At 38.8% G+C, this 16,851-nt stretch overlaps 1 protein-coding gene across 4 annotated transcripts in view; it reads left to right on the plus strand.

Annotated features, from left to right (window-relative positions):
• Window positions 1-14,594, plus strand: part of LOC124788108 — a 120,540-nt gene extending 105,946 nt beyond the window's left edge. For all 4 annotated transcript variants that reach the window (XM_047255229.1, XM_047255231.1, XM_047255228.1 and 1 more), the window contains 2 exons: window positions 1,542-1,652; window positions 14,176-14,594. In XM_047255229.1, coding sequence (XP_047111185.1) covers window positions 1,542-1,652; window positions 14,176-14,378 — 314 coding nt within the window. In that variant the 3' untranslated portion in view covers window positions 14,379-14,594. The remainder of the gene's footprint in view (window positions 1-1,541; window positions 1,653-14,175) is intronic.
• Window positions 14,595-16,851: the final 2,257 nt, after the last annotated feature.

A 16,851-nucleotide genomic window follows, 5' to 3' on the forward strand; every position in this document is an offset into this window, starting at 1 on the left:
AGAAACAGGATGTTGGACTGAGCTTTAGCTAGGGAGAGGGATACTCTTCTGAACTGGTGCAGAAAGATGGAGCAAGAGTCCATTGTGGCAGAAATGATGTAATGGAAATAGGAATGACGCAGAAAAGGGCAAAATAGGTGATATGAAAGGAGCTGGATAAGCGAAAAGATGCATATAAAATATGTAAAGACACAGAAACCCCCAACAGATACGCAAAAGTATGCACTGATCCATAAAAAATATTTGAAACCGTGTGACATGACACACAAATATGTTAAAAACACGCAGAAACATGGGTAATAATGTACAATGAAGTATGGGAGAGTGTGTATGTTGCATTAATCGAAGACAGGTGGTGGAGGATGCGTTATATCGAGGATCAAAAGTTCATGTGGCAGGACCAGGTGTGGACAACAAAACGCCCAAATATGTCAGGATGAGGGTGAAGTGAGATCAGTAGGAATAAATGTAATTATAACTGTCGGAGGAAGTAATCTGGGGCAATAGAAGATGCATCAACAATTCACGCCATCACGAAGTCAGTGTTGTGCACGGACAATCGTTGATACACATGATTTCAATGGCTGCTCCACTACCCAAGCCATTTGGATCCTCCCTTCCGCCACCAGCTTTTCTGAACTGCATAGCTGGAAGTTATCCTTAAAACACATTCTCCACTCCTGTAACTATCCCAGTTTCAACCTAATGTAACACACTGTTCCGACACCCGCCACCCGACAGTTTCCACCCTCTGCCCCATCACTCCCCCCCACCCCCCAATTCTGATCTCCCACCCTGTTTATTTGCAGCCCTCTGCCAATGCAGCCACCCATGTTTCCCCACTCCTCTCCTTTTTTGTTCCTTTTTTTCCCCCCCACCTCCCTGCCCCCACAACCTCCCAACGCTACGTCTGTCGACAATCTAGTCCTTGAACACTCCGCCAAACAGCGTTTGTCTCTGCCGATACCCCTTGCACTACTATTCATTTCCATTCCCCTTCCTCACCCCACCCAGATTGCTGCTTGCATCCCATGTGATGCTGCATTCCAGCCTGAGATGGTGGGATTGGCAGTCGATCTGCGTGAGGTGAGATGCACTTGCTTGTGTGTGTGTGTGTGTGTGTGTGTGTGTGTGTGTGTGTGCGTGCATGCGTGCACCTCTCTTTTTACTGATGAAGGCTCTGGCAAAAATCTATATGTGAGTGTCTGTTAATTGTTCCTGTCTCAACTTGGCGTGTCTTCTTTACGGTAAGTAGGAGTGTCTGCCTTTTCTCCTACACTGTTCATATTTAAAGTTACATTTAGTTTGTGACAAGAACTAAGATGATGATGCAAGTATCCTGTGGATTTTTCCGGTACTCATTTTATAGTGATTCTGGTACTGTAGTTCTACAACATATGTATTACCAAAACCACTTTCCGAAAATGAGCTAATGTAAATGTTTCCGCCTGTAAAAATAATGCAGCACAAGAAAAATGTGTTTTAAATATTGGAAAATATTATTTCTAGGGTATGTGTATATTTGATAAATACTGTTTCAGATTCTCAGAAATCTCTGAAGTTAATGTTCTATGTTGAGCTTGAAATATATGATGAGACCCAAGAGACGATGAAAGTAGCTCTTGCTGGTGATCAGGCAACAAAACTATTTGGTAAGTATTTTGGAGCTAGTAGCACTGAGTCTGCATTGATTTTCCCATTATTTGTTGTATGCTTATTTCATTATTTATCCTTTGTGGAACAAACTTCTGGGATAGTTTGGCAACAACTCACAGCATGTGTGACACAGATTTTTATCAGTAGACAGTAAATTACAGTTATTTTAGCATCAGAATGATCATTAGTTCCATTAAGGACACTGAAGAACTATGAGAGGTTCTGTCGATGCTGGAATGTTGGTATAGTAAGATGCCATAAGCAATAAAAGATAAATAAGAACTGTTTGTTTTCTATGTATACTTTCCCTATTTACCTGATTATAAGACAAGGCTTTTACCCAGTTCTTCATTCAAAAGATATGGGTCATCTTATAATCAAAGATTAAACTATTGCAGCATTTTTACAATGTTTAATAGAGTCTGTAGAGCTGTCTTACATTTAGAGATAAAGCTTTGGTCTCATGCAGGTTTATTTTGAAGAATTCAGAAGGGCAGGATTGGCAAATGATACCTTCGAACAAGCCCTAGATTTCCTGACGTGACATTTAACCCACACAGCAATAGTGCAAGGGATATGCAAGAAACTATGTACTAGTCACTACAACTATTTATTACCATGCTTAAACACTGGTGGACATAGCACCAAATTCTATCATCTTACACACACTTGGTGTGTTTGAACAGGTTTGCAGGAAAAGCTAAAGATAACATCCAAAAGCAGAAATGTTATAACATTACTTGATTCTAAATCCAGATCAATATTTTATTTGATCATGCGAGACTGTAATGATTTACTGAGTGGGTTCAAATGAGAAATTCGGTCATGTTCATGTTTTAGAGTACCAGATAAAAATGTAATCAGCTTTAGAACATGATGCTGACATTCAGGTAAAACAAGAAAGAAAACTTATTGAGAATGAAATGTATAACAAATGAAATAAATTATATTAAACAGACTGCAATTATTGTCACAAGAATAAATTACAGCAGCGAGATCTGCCATGGAGATAGTACTAACAGACATCTGTAGAAGGCGGAATGAACGTAAGTTCAAGAATTAGATTGAATTGTGGTTGCGATCTTTTATTTGTATTTGTTGTTCTTGTTGTTGTTAGTATGTTTGCACCCTAGAAGATATTGCAGTCAGTATTTCGCAGTTGCTCCTGCACAGCACTATGGAAGGGTTGGAGGGGGAACTGTGATACCAGCTTGGCTGAGAACTAGATGTGTGCTGGGAGGGGAGTAGTGAGCGGGCAGCAAATTATGTCATGTTGCCAACCAGGGGAATCTGTGTTGCATACTTTGGCTTTTTAGGAACATGAACTAAGTTTAAACTGCAGTTTGCTTGAGTCCAATTGTAGTTGAATTGAACTGACTTCAAAATTGGACGCATACTCAACAAGAGTATTCATTTCTGCAGGAGGCGGTAGAAGTCCAGAGGGGGGCCAATGGCATACTTATGTGTTTCGTACTGCAATGTTGTCGATGCTCACTGTAACATATGTCAGGAACGAAAGGGTTTACATCAGTTGCTGTTACTGTGCAGCCAATGAGAGCAGTGGGCAGACAATATGTTTGGAAGCAAGAAACTATTCCCATGTCAATATAGGAGGGAAATCCAAATGTATTTGAAAAGAAACAGCTCTGATCTCAGGTCCCACAGTAGCCAAAACCTCAGAAATCACAACGTATTTAGAAGAAACAGTCAAGTATTTGTGACAACAAAGATACAAATTTCACAGCTGTGCTACGAGAATCCTGGTGATTAAAAATAATGATAGGGTTAGTAAGTGAAAAATGTAGAGAAGAAAATGGTCTGCAAATTAAGTAAGTGACTTTTTTTGTTTATTTTATTTCTCCTTATATTATCAAAATGTAGGCAATCAATAAATGACATAAATTTAGAATAGGTATAACGTTAAGTTTTTGGCAGATTCTTTTATGTCAGTAAAACAGTTCATAATTTTGATTAATAAGAACATTTTAAAAATAATGTTTTCTCAAAACACCTCTTGAAAAAGAGTGTGTATCTTGTAATCATGGTTGTCTTATACTCGGGTAAATACAGTAAGTATGTTTTTCCTCCTTTACAACCATAAGTGCCCTTCAAACCAACATTCTTTGCTATGTACTTCCTCCTCTCTGATCACTGTACCATCCCTCTCACTTTCATTATATTCCTTTAAAAAATCACAGGCTTAAGAAAATGGTGATTTATATTTAATACATTTCTATTACCATGATCATTTGCTGTAAAACTTTTATAATCGGTTGTAATTTTTCATTTGTGAATTTTACCTTGTAAGTTAATAGTCAGTTATCGTGCTCCACAAGCCAATGTATGGTTTGCAGCACTGGGCAAATGATGTATCAGAAACATTTCCCCCATTCTTGTTCCATCCAGAGCAGAAACACACAAAGAAAAATTGTTGGTGTTGTACTGGACGAAAATACACTCATCAGTACAATGGTGGGCTCTTTGTTTTGCTCCAGGAGAAGAACGTATGGGCACTACAACACACAAAATATTATTTCACTTAATAATAACACTGATAAGAAGAATTACTCAACTGTACAATCCACTTCCACAGGAATGACATGAGTATTTACAACTGTCTCTGAACATTAATGTAGCTCTTGATACACACAAAATACAAGCCTCTCACTCAAGAGTACACTTAACAATAGCTTTCATGTAAAATTCTGCTTAATACAGTGATCACACAGATAGCATACTGGAAGACGACATGAATTGTGGTGCATTGTCTGAGACGATGCCCTTAGGAAGACCTTCAAGACAAAAAAAATAGAAAACAAAGCTGATACTGTGCTCGCAGTAGTGGTGGATGTCATGAGGACAACGAAAGGAAATTTAATATATCCATCTACCACCAGCAACCATCGCATGTTCCAGAACAGACCTATGAACTCAATTTGCATGCATTGCCATGGTCTGGACAGGCATGGCAATTCAAAACAGCATTGGGGCAGAGCTGATAGATGTTCTCCACAAATATTGCTGATAGATGTTCTCCACAAATATTGCTGATAGATGGTCTCCACAAATATTGCAAGGAGAGGTCATTTGTTCAATCCGAGCATCTATGGCTTGCCAAGTACAGTGATGTTTAGCGTTGCTTTGTGCAAACTATGCCCCAATGATGTTGATCCAATAAAGGAAAAACTTCCCACTGAGGGAGTGAGGAATTACGAACACATCCATCAGCATTCCCCATATGCAAAAATTGAACACCTGACTGTGCATAGCATGTAACAATGGGAAAAATAGCAATGCACCATTGGGTGGGGAAATTATTTCAAACCATGCAGCCACCAGTGGCACACATTTTACAGAACAACCTGAAGAGCTGGTCAGCAGCAGTTGCTGTGGCTATACACCAAAAATTGAGAGAAAAATTTTGAAGAGTTTCAGAATACTGGGTACAAATTTGAAAACCTGATTCTTCATATCAATCAAATGCTGTGTCACTACTGACCAGTAACCAAAACAAGTGAGCATTCAAATGTTGGTGCTTGTACTAAAACTCATACTGATAATTAGACAATATTAAAGCCCAACATTGCAATTTTTGTGCTGTCTGTGATGGAACAGGATTGAACAAGGCCATTAAAGGCTGATAATCTGTAATCAAATATAACTTCTGCCAGTACAAATTTTGGCGCATATTGGTAACACCAGGATAATGGCGAATGCCTCTTTTTCAAGCTGACTGTAACTACTCTGCACCGAGTTTTTTGAAGCAAAAGAGATAGACCTACCGCGAGAACCAATTGTATGGGAAAGCACAGCTCCAGTTCTGTAAGAAGATGCATCAAACAATGATGGCTTAATAACACATGCTTTAATTTCTGAAGTTCTTGAAAGAACACCAAGGAACATTTTTCTGGCACGTTTGGTTCAGTGCAGCAGCAATTTGTGCAGTGTTGGCAATGAATTTGATGTCAAAGATAAGCTTCCACATTGCAGCTTGGAGATCCTTAATGTTATGGGATGCCAGCAGATCTTTGATGTGCGAAGTAGTAGGATGAATTCCATGTGCATTTATTATGTGTCCTAATCAGTCAAGATGTTTATGGAAGAAAGAGCACTTTTCCTTGTTGCACGTTAAACCAACCACGGAAAAAACTTGCAACAAGTAGTCTAAATTTGCCAAATGTTGACGTATGACCTCACGACAACAATATCATCCAATAGTTTGTACAAGAAGTGACCTTTGCCATTAATCTTTCCAGGAAATGTTGAAAAATAGCAGGAGCAGATACAACATGTTAAAATTGTAAATGTACATGATGAGTGAAGGAGCTCAAGTTAAACAGTAGAAAATATGACGAAGTCCTCCAAGGAAACAGTGAAAATTGTTGCAATAGGTACAGCTTGTTAAAAGAGCAGACATTAGTAGCTGTATCTGTTGCAGCCTATTTGCAGCCTATTTGATTTGATCTCCTTAGCTCATCATGTATGTTTACAATTTTAATATCATGTAATTTATGTGACTTCCTTCTGACGAAGATACCATTGGTGTATCGAAACCTGATCAAGGTTTTTTACATTAAATATGCATATGGTTGTCTGTATACTTTATATATAGAAAATGTATTTATGTTTACAGCTGTCAACCATGTTGTCTTAGTTGATGTTGGATTGGGCTGAGTGGTACTGTTCTAGGCCTTAAGTAAAAGTGGTTGTGACGGCGTAGCAAAACATTTCTGGGCATTGATACACTGGTGTGCTCATTCATTGGTGCGGTTTGCAACAAATATCTTCTCTTGTGGTTGCATTGTGAGTTACCAACCTCGATTTCGCACCTCACTCTTTGGCCGATACCACAATTGGTATCTTTATGTATTTGCCCAAATTCCTCCAATTTTGATGTTGTAGTTATATCATGTGAAAAGTTCGTTATGTGAGAGATAGATTTATTGACTTATATCTGAATGTGGGTTCTCAGAACATTACATTGAGATTAAGGCCTGTGATACAGAGAACTTTTCTATCCCCCCCCCCCTCCACACACACACACACACACACTTTGTCACATTGTAGTTTCTTGAGAATTTTTGTCTGCTGACGTCAGACAAATACATGAGAGATTGAATGGAAGGTTTGGGCATATCCATTGACTTTACAGAGATGCAAAAAATTGTTATTAACTTTTTCCTGGCAGCCTGTTTTGTATAAGGGAGAAACAATTCTGTTTTTACAATGTTCTCCAAATAGTACTACTAAACCTGGGTGTCTCTTGACCATCTTTTATTCCTTCACTTGGAAAGTACTTGTCCAGACTACAGTTGATGACATCTTTCAGCTTTGGTCACAATTGTTCTACTTATGACAGATCTGAACTAAATTTTCTCATTTCATCCTTCAAATAAGTTGAGAGTGACAGTCAGTTTGACCTAACACAAATGCACTCCCAAATTTCATGATCAGCTTCCTGTAATAGCGTCACAGTCACTAATCCCTCTTTCATTATTCTTGAGAAAATCACGTCTTTTAATAACTAGGACAGCTAAAATATTTCTTTCGCATATCAGTTGTAGAACCAGTTATTTGAGTCAGTTGCCATACAGTGTACATTGTGCACTGTTTTGCCAGTCAATACTGGCCAGGTTAAAGTCACCATTTAAATCTATCGTATGACTGGGGTGTATCAGTGTTATTGAGTTTAGGCTCTCTTTGAATGACTCTACAACCATTGTGTCTAAATGTTATCAGTAGAGTAATGGCACAACCACAGGTGCCACAGACTAAACTATAGGGTTCATCTCCATGGTGACACTGCCAGCCATCACATCACTAGGACATTGCTGGCTAGGACATTGCCAGCTCTGTGATGGAGGCTATGACCACCATATCGACTGCAGGGAATTATCTGGCTTTTGCTGGGTAGGCAGGTCATTTTGCAGTTACACTCCTATGCCCATAATACACCTTTCAAAAACATACAAAACTTTCTCTAGTACTCAATACGTTCTGTAGTGTTAAAACACTACAGATATCTAAGCCTAATTCTCTGCATTTATGTGCACAGTGTCCTCACAGACATGGAGCAGTTTAATTGGTGGTGCCAGGACCAATGGCTCATCTTGTATCCATGTGGTGTCTCAGCATATTGCTGCTTTGAGTCAGAGTCACGTAATACGAAGACAGGAAACCATCTGATTCCGTTGTGCAGACCATGTCAGTGCTGAACTACCACTGGTTACATTTACCTTTACTACTAAATGTGCAATGTCCCAATAACTATTCACATATAAGTTCAGTCTAAAAGCATTTCTAATCTGTTACCTAAACTTTACTATTTACAGTACTTACAAAATTCCTATTTACAAGAGAAACTTATGGCTATTTTGGCCTATTCCTAAGTCCTCTTAGAATCCTTGGTTTCCCATGTCTAAGTTAGATGCACTCCTGGCAAATGCCAACGTAATGCCCTACCCATTGACACGCCCAACAAGTTGCATTGTGTGACTTGATGCATGGGACTGCATTACATTGAGTGCGAGCCCTTTGGCCTTTAAGAAATACATCTGAGTCCAACCCCCCACCCCACCCCCCATGAACCATGGACCTTGCCGTTGGTGGGGAGGCTTGCGTACCTCAACAATACAGATAGCCGTACCAAAGGTGCAATCACAACGGAGGGGTATCTGTGGAGAGGCCAGACAAACGTGTGGTTCCTGAAGGGGGGCAGCAGCCTTTTCAGTAGTTGCAGGGGCAACAGTCTGGATGATTGACTGATCTGGTCTTGTAACACTAACCAAAACAGCCTTGCTGTTGTGGTACTGCGAACGGCTGAAAGCAATGGGAAACTACAGCCGTAATTTTTCCTGAGGGCATGCAGCTTTACTGTATGATTAAATGATGATGGCAGCCTCTTGGGTAAAATATTCCGGAGTTAAAATAGTCCCCCATTCAGATATCCGGGCAGGGCTACTCAAAAGGACGCCGTTATCAGGAGAGAGAAAACTGGCGTTCTACGGATCAGAGCGTGGAATGTCAGATCTCTTAATCGGGCAGGTAGGTTAGAAAATTTAAAAAGGGAAATGGATAGGTTAAACTTAAATATAGTGGGAATTAGTGAAGTTCGGTGGCAGGAGGAACAAGACTTAGAGAAAGCTTTTGACAATGTTGACTGGAATACTCTCAAATTCTAAAGGTGGCAGGGGTAAAATACAGGGAGCGAAAGGCTATTTACAATTTGTACAGAAACCAGTTGGCAGTTACAAGAGTCGAGGGGCATGAAAGGGAAGCAGTGGTTGGGAAGGGAGTGAGACAGGGTTGTAGCCTCTCCCCGATGTTATTCAATCTGTATATTGAGCAAGCAGTAAAGGAAACAAAAGAAAAATTCGGAGTAGGTGTTAAAATCCATGGAGAAGAAATAAAAACTTTGAGGTTCACTGATGACATTGTAATTCTGTCAGAGACAGCAAAGGATTTGGAACAGCAGTTGAACGGAATGGACAGTGTCTTGAAAGGAGGATATAAGATTAACATCAACAAAAGCAAAACGAGGATAATGGAATGTAGTCAAATTAAGTTGGGTGATGCTGAGGGAATTAGATTAGGAAATGAGGCACTTAAAGTAGTAAAGGAGTTTTGCTATTTGGGGAGCAAAATAACTGATGATGGTCGAAGTAGAGAAGATATAAAATGTAGACTGGCAATGGCAAGGAAAGCGTTTCTGAAGAAGAGAAATTTGTTAACATCGAGTATTGATTTAAGTGTCAGCAAGTCATTTCTGAAAGTATTTGTATGGAGTGTAGACATGTATGGAAGTGAAACATGGACGATAAATAGTTTAGACAAGAAGAGAATAGAAGCTTTTGAAATGTGGTGCTACAGAAGAATGCTGAAGATTAGATGGGTAGATCACATAACTAATGAGGAGGTATTGAATAGAATTGGGGAGAAGAGGAGTTTGTGGCTTAACTTGACTAGAAGAAGGGATCGGTTGGTAGGACATGTTGTCAGGCATCAACGGATCACCAATTTTGGTACTGGATGGCAGCGTGGAGGGTAAAAATCATAGAGGGAGACCAAGAGATGAATACACTAAGCAGATTCAGAAGGATGTAGGCTGCATTAGGTACTGGGAGATGAAGAAGCTTGCACAGGATAGAGTAGCATGTAGAGCTGCATCAAACCAGTCTCAGGACTGAAGACCACAACAACAACATCATCTGAGTCTAAACTCAACTTAGTGGAAGGCAAGACTACATGAGTATAAGAATACAAGATAACAAATATACCCAAGGGAATGCATCCAACAAGCAAAAATCAAGAGCCTGCACTACTATTCATCTATGGTGCTGTCCCATTTGAATCACTATAGAACTGAACAGTCATTCAGGTGCACCATCATATCTGGTACAGTTTGGTATCAGCTTATAATATTTCCACTTGTAGTGGCAGGCAAGGTGGACACAGCACGTGGAATGCGGCATCCACACGCTGTCAGGGAGGCAGCCATCTGGCCTAGTGTTGCTGGCATGCTGGGCACTGAGTCAGCAGTGGTGGCCAGGGTTCTGAATGAGGCTCTGCTACAGATACAAGGCAACCAGTGATGTCTCCTGACTTTGCCGCAGGTCGCAGCATCACCCAGTGTCTAATTCTGGACCAGCATGATCAAGGTCCATCTGTCGTCACATGGCAGTAGATCAAATTGCGTAAGTTTCCTAGAGGTCAGTCCACATCCCAGGCCATTGGCGCACAGTATTCCATGTGTAAATGTCTTGCTGCTGCTGAGTAGGCAGGTCATTGATGACTGAGCCCTAGTTATGGCTCTGCACTGTAGCTATGTTCTGGGTTGTTACATCAAGCACCCAGTGTGCTTGATGATGAAGATTTCTCTGCTTTCCCTACTTATGTGATGAATATCATCCAACACACTGCGATGATTACAATTACAGGAACAAAATAAGTGAGCCTTTAGCAAAAACACACACACACACACACACACACACACACACACACACACACACACACACACACACACACACACACACACACAGAGAGAGAGAGAGAGAGAGAGAGAGAGAGAGAGAGGGAGGGAGGGAGAGGGGGAGGGGGAGCGAGGGCGGGGGGAGAGGGGGGGAGGGGAGCTCAGGATGTGGGTTTTTTCTGGGTGGGGGCTGGGGTGATATTCCAGCAATAATATGGTCACATTTCATTGTCACATACCCTCAAAGAGAATATATAATTATACAGTCTGCGTTGTGGATGAAACACGTGTCATCAAGTATACATTGCTGCCCCCCCTTTTTTTTCATTGCTCATAATAAAGTTTGTTGTGTTTGATGTAAAGACTATGCTCCCAACAAAGAGTAAGAAATGTTACCCAGAGTGCCATTTGAATCCGAGCACACAGAATCTCTCCAGGCTCAGAACATACATCTTCTATCACTTGGCCACTGCCCTAATTAGCACGGCTTTCCTTCTCAAGTACACCTCCAGTGGATCAACATCACCTATTCTATGACATCTGTGAAACAATTAGATGTAGATGTGATGTATATAAATAAAATTGCATCATTTTCGGGTGTTGTAACAAATTCCATCTTCCCTGAAATGGATCCTGTGTGTCATGACCTTTCATCTGTATTATTTTGCAAATGGAAGTGAAGTGATCTGATTTCTGTCACAGGAGTTTGTTTTGTGGCCCCAACTAGTATGCTGAAACTTGGTGCATCACAGTTTTTCCTCAGGTCCTGAATGCCTGCATGTTGCCTCGTCTGTTGAAACATGTAGAATGTTGTCAAGCATGGTGCCTGCATGCAGGCAGTATTGCCTTCTACCACTGCAAACTTTCATTCATGAAGTCATTTTATTTTAACTATAACTCTCCTTAAAAGTTAAGTGTTGCTTGGAACATGCAATTTCTTCCACACTACTTTTACTTTCTACTTCAATGCTTCATAATTTTGTACTCCTTTTCCCTCTTTCTACCTTCATGTCTCTCTTCATTTTGACTTTTTTATCCACAGAAAGATGTTCAACCACTTCTCCTCCTGCCCTACCCCCCTCTTTTTTTTCCTTTCTGAGTCTTCCTGCTTTTTATATTGCAATATCAAATGAAATCCATTCTGTAATCTAATACAACCAAAATAATATTTTGGGCTGAGTAAAATTGGACTGTTTCATGAGGCTTGAGTCTCTCCTCAGTCATTGGTTCCTCTGATGTACTTATTCTCAACAGTGTAGGAAAACACAGATTACTACTTACCATAAAGAAGGCACATTAAGTTGCAGACAGACATAATTAAAAGACACTTACATAAAGCTTTTGTCCACGGCTTTCATCAGCAAAAAAGACACACACACCATTCATACACACAAGCAAGCACACCTCATGCACACAACTCCAGCATCTCGGGCGACCATCTTTGACATTGAGAGGTGTTATTAGAAAACGAGAGAACCTTTAACAAATTGTTTGGTAAGGAAGTAAGTGCCAGAAGATAAAAGCTGAGAGACGTGCTGAGTTGGAAAACATTTTAATTCAATTCACACAACAAGGGTTGTGTCAATTACTCTATGTGGACCAGTAATTTAAGCCAAGGCTTTAAAAATTGTGAGTAAGGTGAAAACAGTGAATTTTACTGTGTCTATGGGGTGGCTCACCTTGCTTAAGTGACACACTGTAATTATTTACCTATCAGTGGTGTGGCCAAATGCATGAACAAAGATTATGTTAAAGCCTGGAAAAATGGCATCACAGTAGGCAACAGGGAATAGAATGAAAGTCGTGCCATATTTAATGCAGGCAAATTTGGACTATATTGTAAGCTGGTGTTGGAAACTTACACTCTACGTGCTGGGAATCACAAAAAAGACAGAACAACAGTACTAGCTTGTGCTAATGCTGAGAATATAGAGAAATTGAAGTTTCATGTCATTTCAGTTGCTTCAAAAATGTATGAAACTGCTAAGCAAGCTCATGAATCATCATCTAGCCTGGAAGCCCAGACTACAATTTGTCACGTTGTTGAAGGCATTTCATCACAATATGAAAGAAAACTGCAGGATTGTGTTTCTTGCAGACAACTTTCCTGCCCACCGGAAAGATGCATCTCTGCAAAATGTTAAACTTGCTTGCCTTGTTCTCATCACAACCAGCAAAATTCAGTTCGTGGATCAAGGAATTCTGAATGTGACAAAATTGTTTTATAACAGTTTCTACAACAGATTCTGTGAAGTTGCTGAATCTCCGGGATAATCTGAGTTTTACTTCAGCTGTTTGGGATGTGGAACATTAAATCATTGTCAAGTGTTCCTAGAAGGGCAAGTAACAAAATGTGTATGTCAGTCCCTTGGAATTTTTGAGGATAGCTATATTACTAAATGGCTAATCCAATTCATGGTTCATCGTTTGTGGTCCACAGTTGCAGGTAGACTATCTAATAGCTTCCAGGGGGAACAAAAATTTAATTTTCCGTGTTTCATATAATCACTGATCGAAGTTAAAAATGTAAAATGCTGTCATAATCTCTAATTAAGAGGTATAATCTTATATTAAAAGTTAAATGTAGTATGACAAGTATTACAGTTAGAAACTGTTTATTTGTCTTGAGGCAGTGTAGCTCATGGCACATCAATTACTGAGGCTATATTCATCTATTATTTGAGAATGAGAGCACTTAGTGTCTTCCAGTGAACTTCATACATAATTTCAAACCTTCTCCAAACTTTTTCATGCTTAATGTCACACATGTAACACAATAACTCACTTGTAAAGTAATCAGATGTCTGTAGCTATTTTATACGTGACAGTTTGATTGTTAAAAGAATCAGGGGTTTACTGATGTCATGCTAGTTTACATGGCTGAGTGGATATAGTTTTTGCTGTAGACATATGGAGGGGCAAATGTCCGTGTTAATGATCTTTGATGAAGTCTGGCTGATAGCTTGCAAAGAATTCCATTGATGTCCACTTTTAAAACTCAGTTTGGTTGATAACATTATTACAGCTCATATTCTAGACATAGACGAGATAATAGATGATATTTCAGAAGGTGAAAGTGTTGCAGGTGAAGCAGCATGGAATGCAAATCAAATGTGTTCCTTCAAAATAGCAGATCCACTAAGTCTGGTTCACAGATACATATTTGCAAGGAATATTGAATCGCTTGATGATGTTAACTTTTGGCCTAATCATATAATAAACTGTGTGCTTAAACACACTCAAACAATGCACACTTCATCAGCCCTTTTTATGTGTGTGGAATTTCTGTAGCCCTAAAAAAGCAATTTGTGTTTTACTTCTTTTTTATAATTTTTGTAACAGAACAGTAGCTACAATTACTTTTGGAATTGGATTTAAATTAATGATTGTATGCAAAGTATGTAGGGAGGGCATTCATATTATAATAGAATGTATTTTATTTAAATGGTAAGCTGCAGATAATATTGTGGCCTGGCAATGGACATTTATTTGTTTATGATACCTGTAATTGTTAGTACTAAAGATCCTGATCTTTCTGCCCCAACTTTCAGGCTGCCAACCTCAGGAGTTCATCAGGAATGAAGATTTTCAAAAAAGAGTTTGGGATTCCTTCAAACACCTTATAAAGGGTGGCAATAGACAAAACTGGTGTTTGAAGGATGCAGCTAACTTCTCTCTGGAACCTCATTTGAAAGGAAAGAAAATGAATTATCGTGTTGTTGATATTAGACCATTCAATACTAGTTCCAGATAAAAACTAGTTTTTTTCCTTCCTTTCAAGCCATAAGCCATTTTCTGTACATAATCATCAAATAATAAATTGCATAGAAAGTGTTTTAATGATTGTATAATAGAATCACATCCTCAAAATTCATACACTGAGAGATCTAATTGTAATAAACTTATCTACATTTCACTTTATATAATTATTGCACATATGTTGTTATTAATAAACACTTGATTTTTGCAATTTGTGTGTTTCATTTCTTTATTCAAATACTAAAATTGTATTTGGAGTCTATTTATAATGAATGTGCTGGTCAGTCATCTAATGAGGCAGGTTCATTTGAAAAACATCCCACCATAAGACAGAATTCTTCAGTTTTTCTTGGGGCACTTTGATCACTCACTGTCTCCATCAAACAGACTTTTTCTCTATGCCCATTATCCCATTATGTTTGACAGCTGGCCACCAAATTGGAAAAACTGAACATTTTTTTTAAAAATAATTTATTGTAATCCTCCATGAGCTTTGCACTTCATGCTGCCACATCATTTACAGCTTTCAGCTTACTGACTAGGTGTAGAGAGTTGATAAAGTTATTTTCATGCCACTATGAAGGACCAGTCTTAAGAAACTCATCACACAAGTCAAATCTGGTAGAGAACAGTCTCATTTTATTAGAAACAAAACATTTGATCCCAGTGTTGCTGATGTCTTGGATTTGACTGATTTAGGAACGTTTTTAATATTTTCGTATGATGTTTGCATCTGATGGTTCATTGTATTGACCATTTTAAATTTTGGATCAGAAAACAAATTAAGATAAGAATGTAAATGCAACAGGTTCTGGAGACTGGTACCATAAATAAACTCCATATATGCTGCTTTGGCTGCAGAAGGGCCAGAGAACTGTGTTTTGACATAAACACGGATAATAAAAATATTACAAATTTCTTCTACTCAATCCAAGATTTCATTGACTTTTTTTTACAATGAATGCCAGTTTGAAATTTATTAACAATTCTGGGACACACATTTTGAAAATTTTTAAAGATTGTTATAGTTGGACCTATATTACTGTAAGTCATCTTTTCCTCAAAAATATTTCTGAGAGTAATTTCATGCATGTGATGCCTGCAGGGGAAGTACAAGAGGTCTTTATTTAAAAAGTTTTTAACCAAAACACATGCCTCTCTACAACTATCCATATTTGATGCTGTTGTGTTAAAAATTTTTGTTTTACCATAAGACTAAAACCTGCTCTTTCCCAATCCATGATCACAAAGCAGACACTCAAGAAGTTGCTGAGTACCACTAGTTGAAAGAATCACACAAAGTCTTTCTACTGTATTGTTACTTGTTAATGGTAATAGTAATTTACCATCCCAATAAACGCTATCAGCCATCAATTTCTTATCCTTAAATTGTTTCTTGATTTTAGTAGTCTTTTTCTCTCAGAAATTTTGCAATAGAATACCTATTGATAGCAAAATCTTCGATATCTTGAGCCAGACCATCAATTATAGTGTGGTTCTTCTCGTTTTACTTGTGCAAAGGAATTTTTGAGACAGTATTAGCAGACAGTGTTCCTGGCAAGTCCTGAAATTCATGTACCTCTGGTTCAATACCACTTCAACTTGGTGTCACATACTTGGCAAGCTGGTCAGAGAAAAAAAATTATTTCAACTGTTTTTATATTGTAAATTAATAAATTAATTTGCCTACCAAATTGTTAAGTTTCCTACTCGATTCACTCCCGTTTCTTCCCAATAGCTTCTGCTTATTCAGAAACTCTTCTTTCTTTCTCAGATAGCTGGAGATCGATTCTGTGCGGGTACCCTGGCCATCCTTTTAACCATTAGTTAATTAAAACTGTTTATATTATTCAAAAGTAATGGTATTTAAAGCATTTGCCTGTGCATTGTCAAAAGTTTCATCAAGGTGGTTTTTTTTAAATGAAACCTGTTTCTTTCCACCTATGAATTCCCAATGGTCTCCCTCTGATTATGCAATGATGTCACAGCATATCTTGCTAGCTGCCTCCAGTGTTATTATTAATACTTTAATTTTGGTATGCAATCTGTCAACTCATGTGTTGCAATATGTACTTTTTTCCTAACAAATCATCTCTTCCCAAAGAACAAGTGTGGCACTTTGAGACAGACTTAATTTACACATCTGCAGATTGTAAAACAAAACCTTTGTTTATTTGCAAGGTGACAGTTTGTTTCCCGTTGTTTCATTGGATTAATAACCAAGTAAACAAACTTTCTCCCTTAAACAAGGTGAAGACAAAGTCACTGCCCTTGCTGTGACTGCTGCCTACATACAAAAATAAAAGGCTGTTCATGTAGTCCAGCTTGGGTCATGAAAATAAACAGCTCAGCTCACTCTCCCCACACTCTACCTTTCTTGGGGGTCATGGACCCATCGTGTCGCCCAACTAGTGCAGTCTGTGGCATGAGAATGCATTCAGCTAAGAGAACAGAGCTAAACTAGCTGC

Source organism: Schistocerca piceifrons, chromosome 3, assembly GCF_021461385.2.
Source record: "Schistocerca piceifrons isolate TAMUIC-IGC-003096 chromosome 3, iqSchPice1.1, whole genome shotgun sequence".
NCBI classification, from domain to species: Eukaryota; Metazoa; Arthropoda; class Insecta; order Orthoptera; family Acrididae; genus Schistocerca; species Schistocerca piceifrons.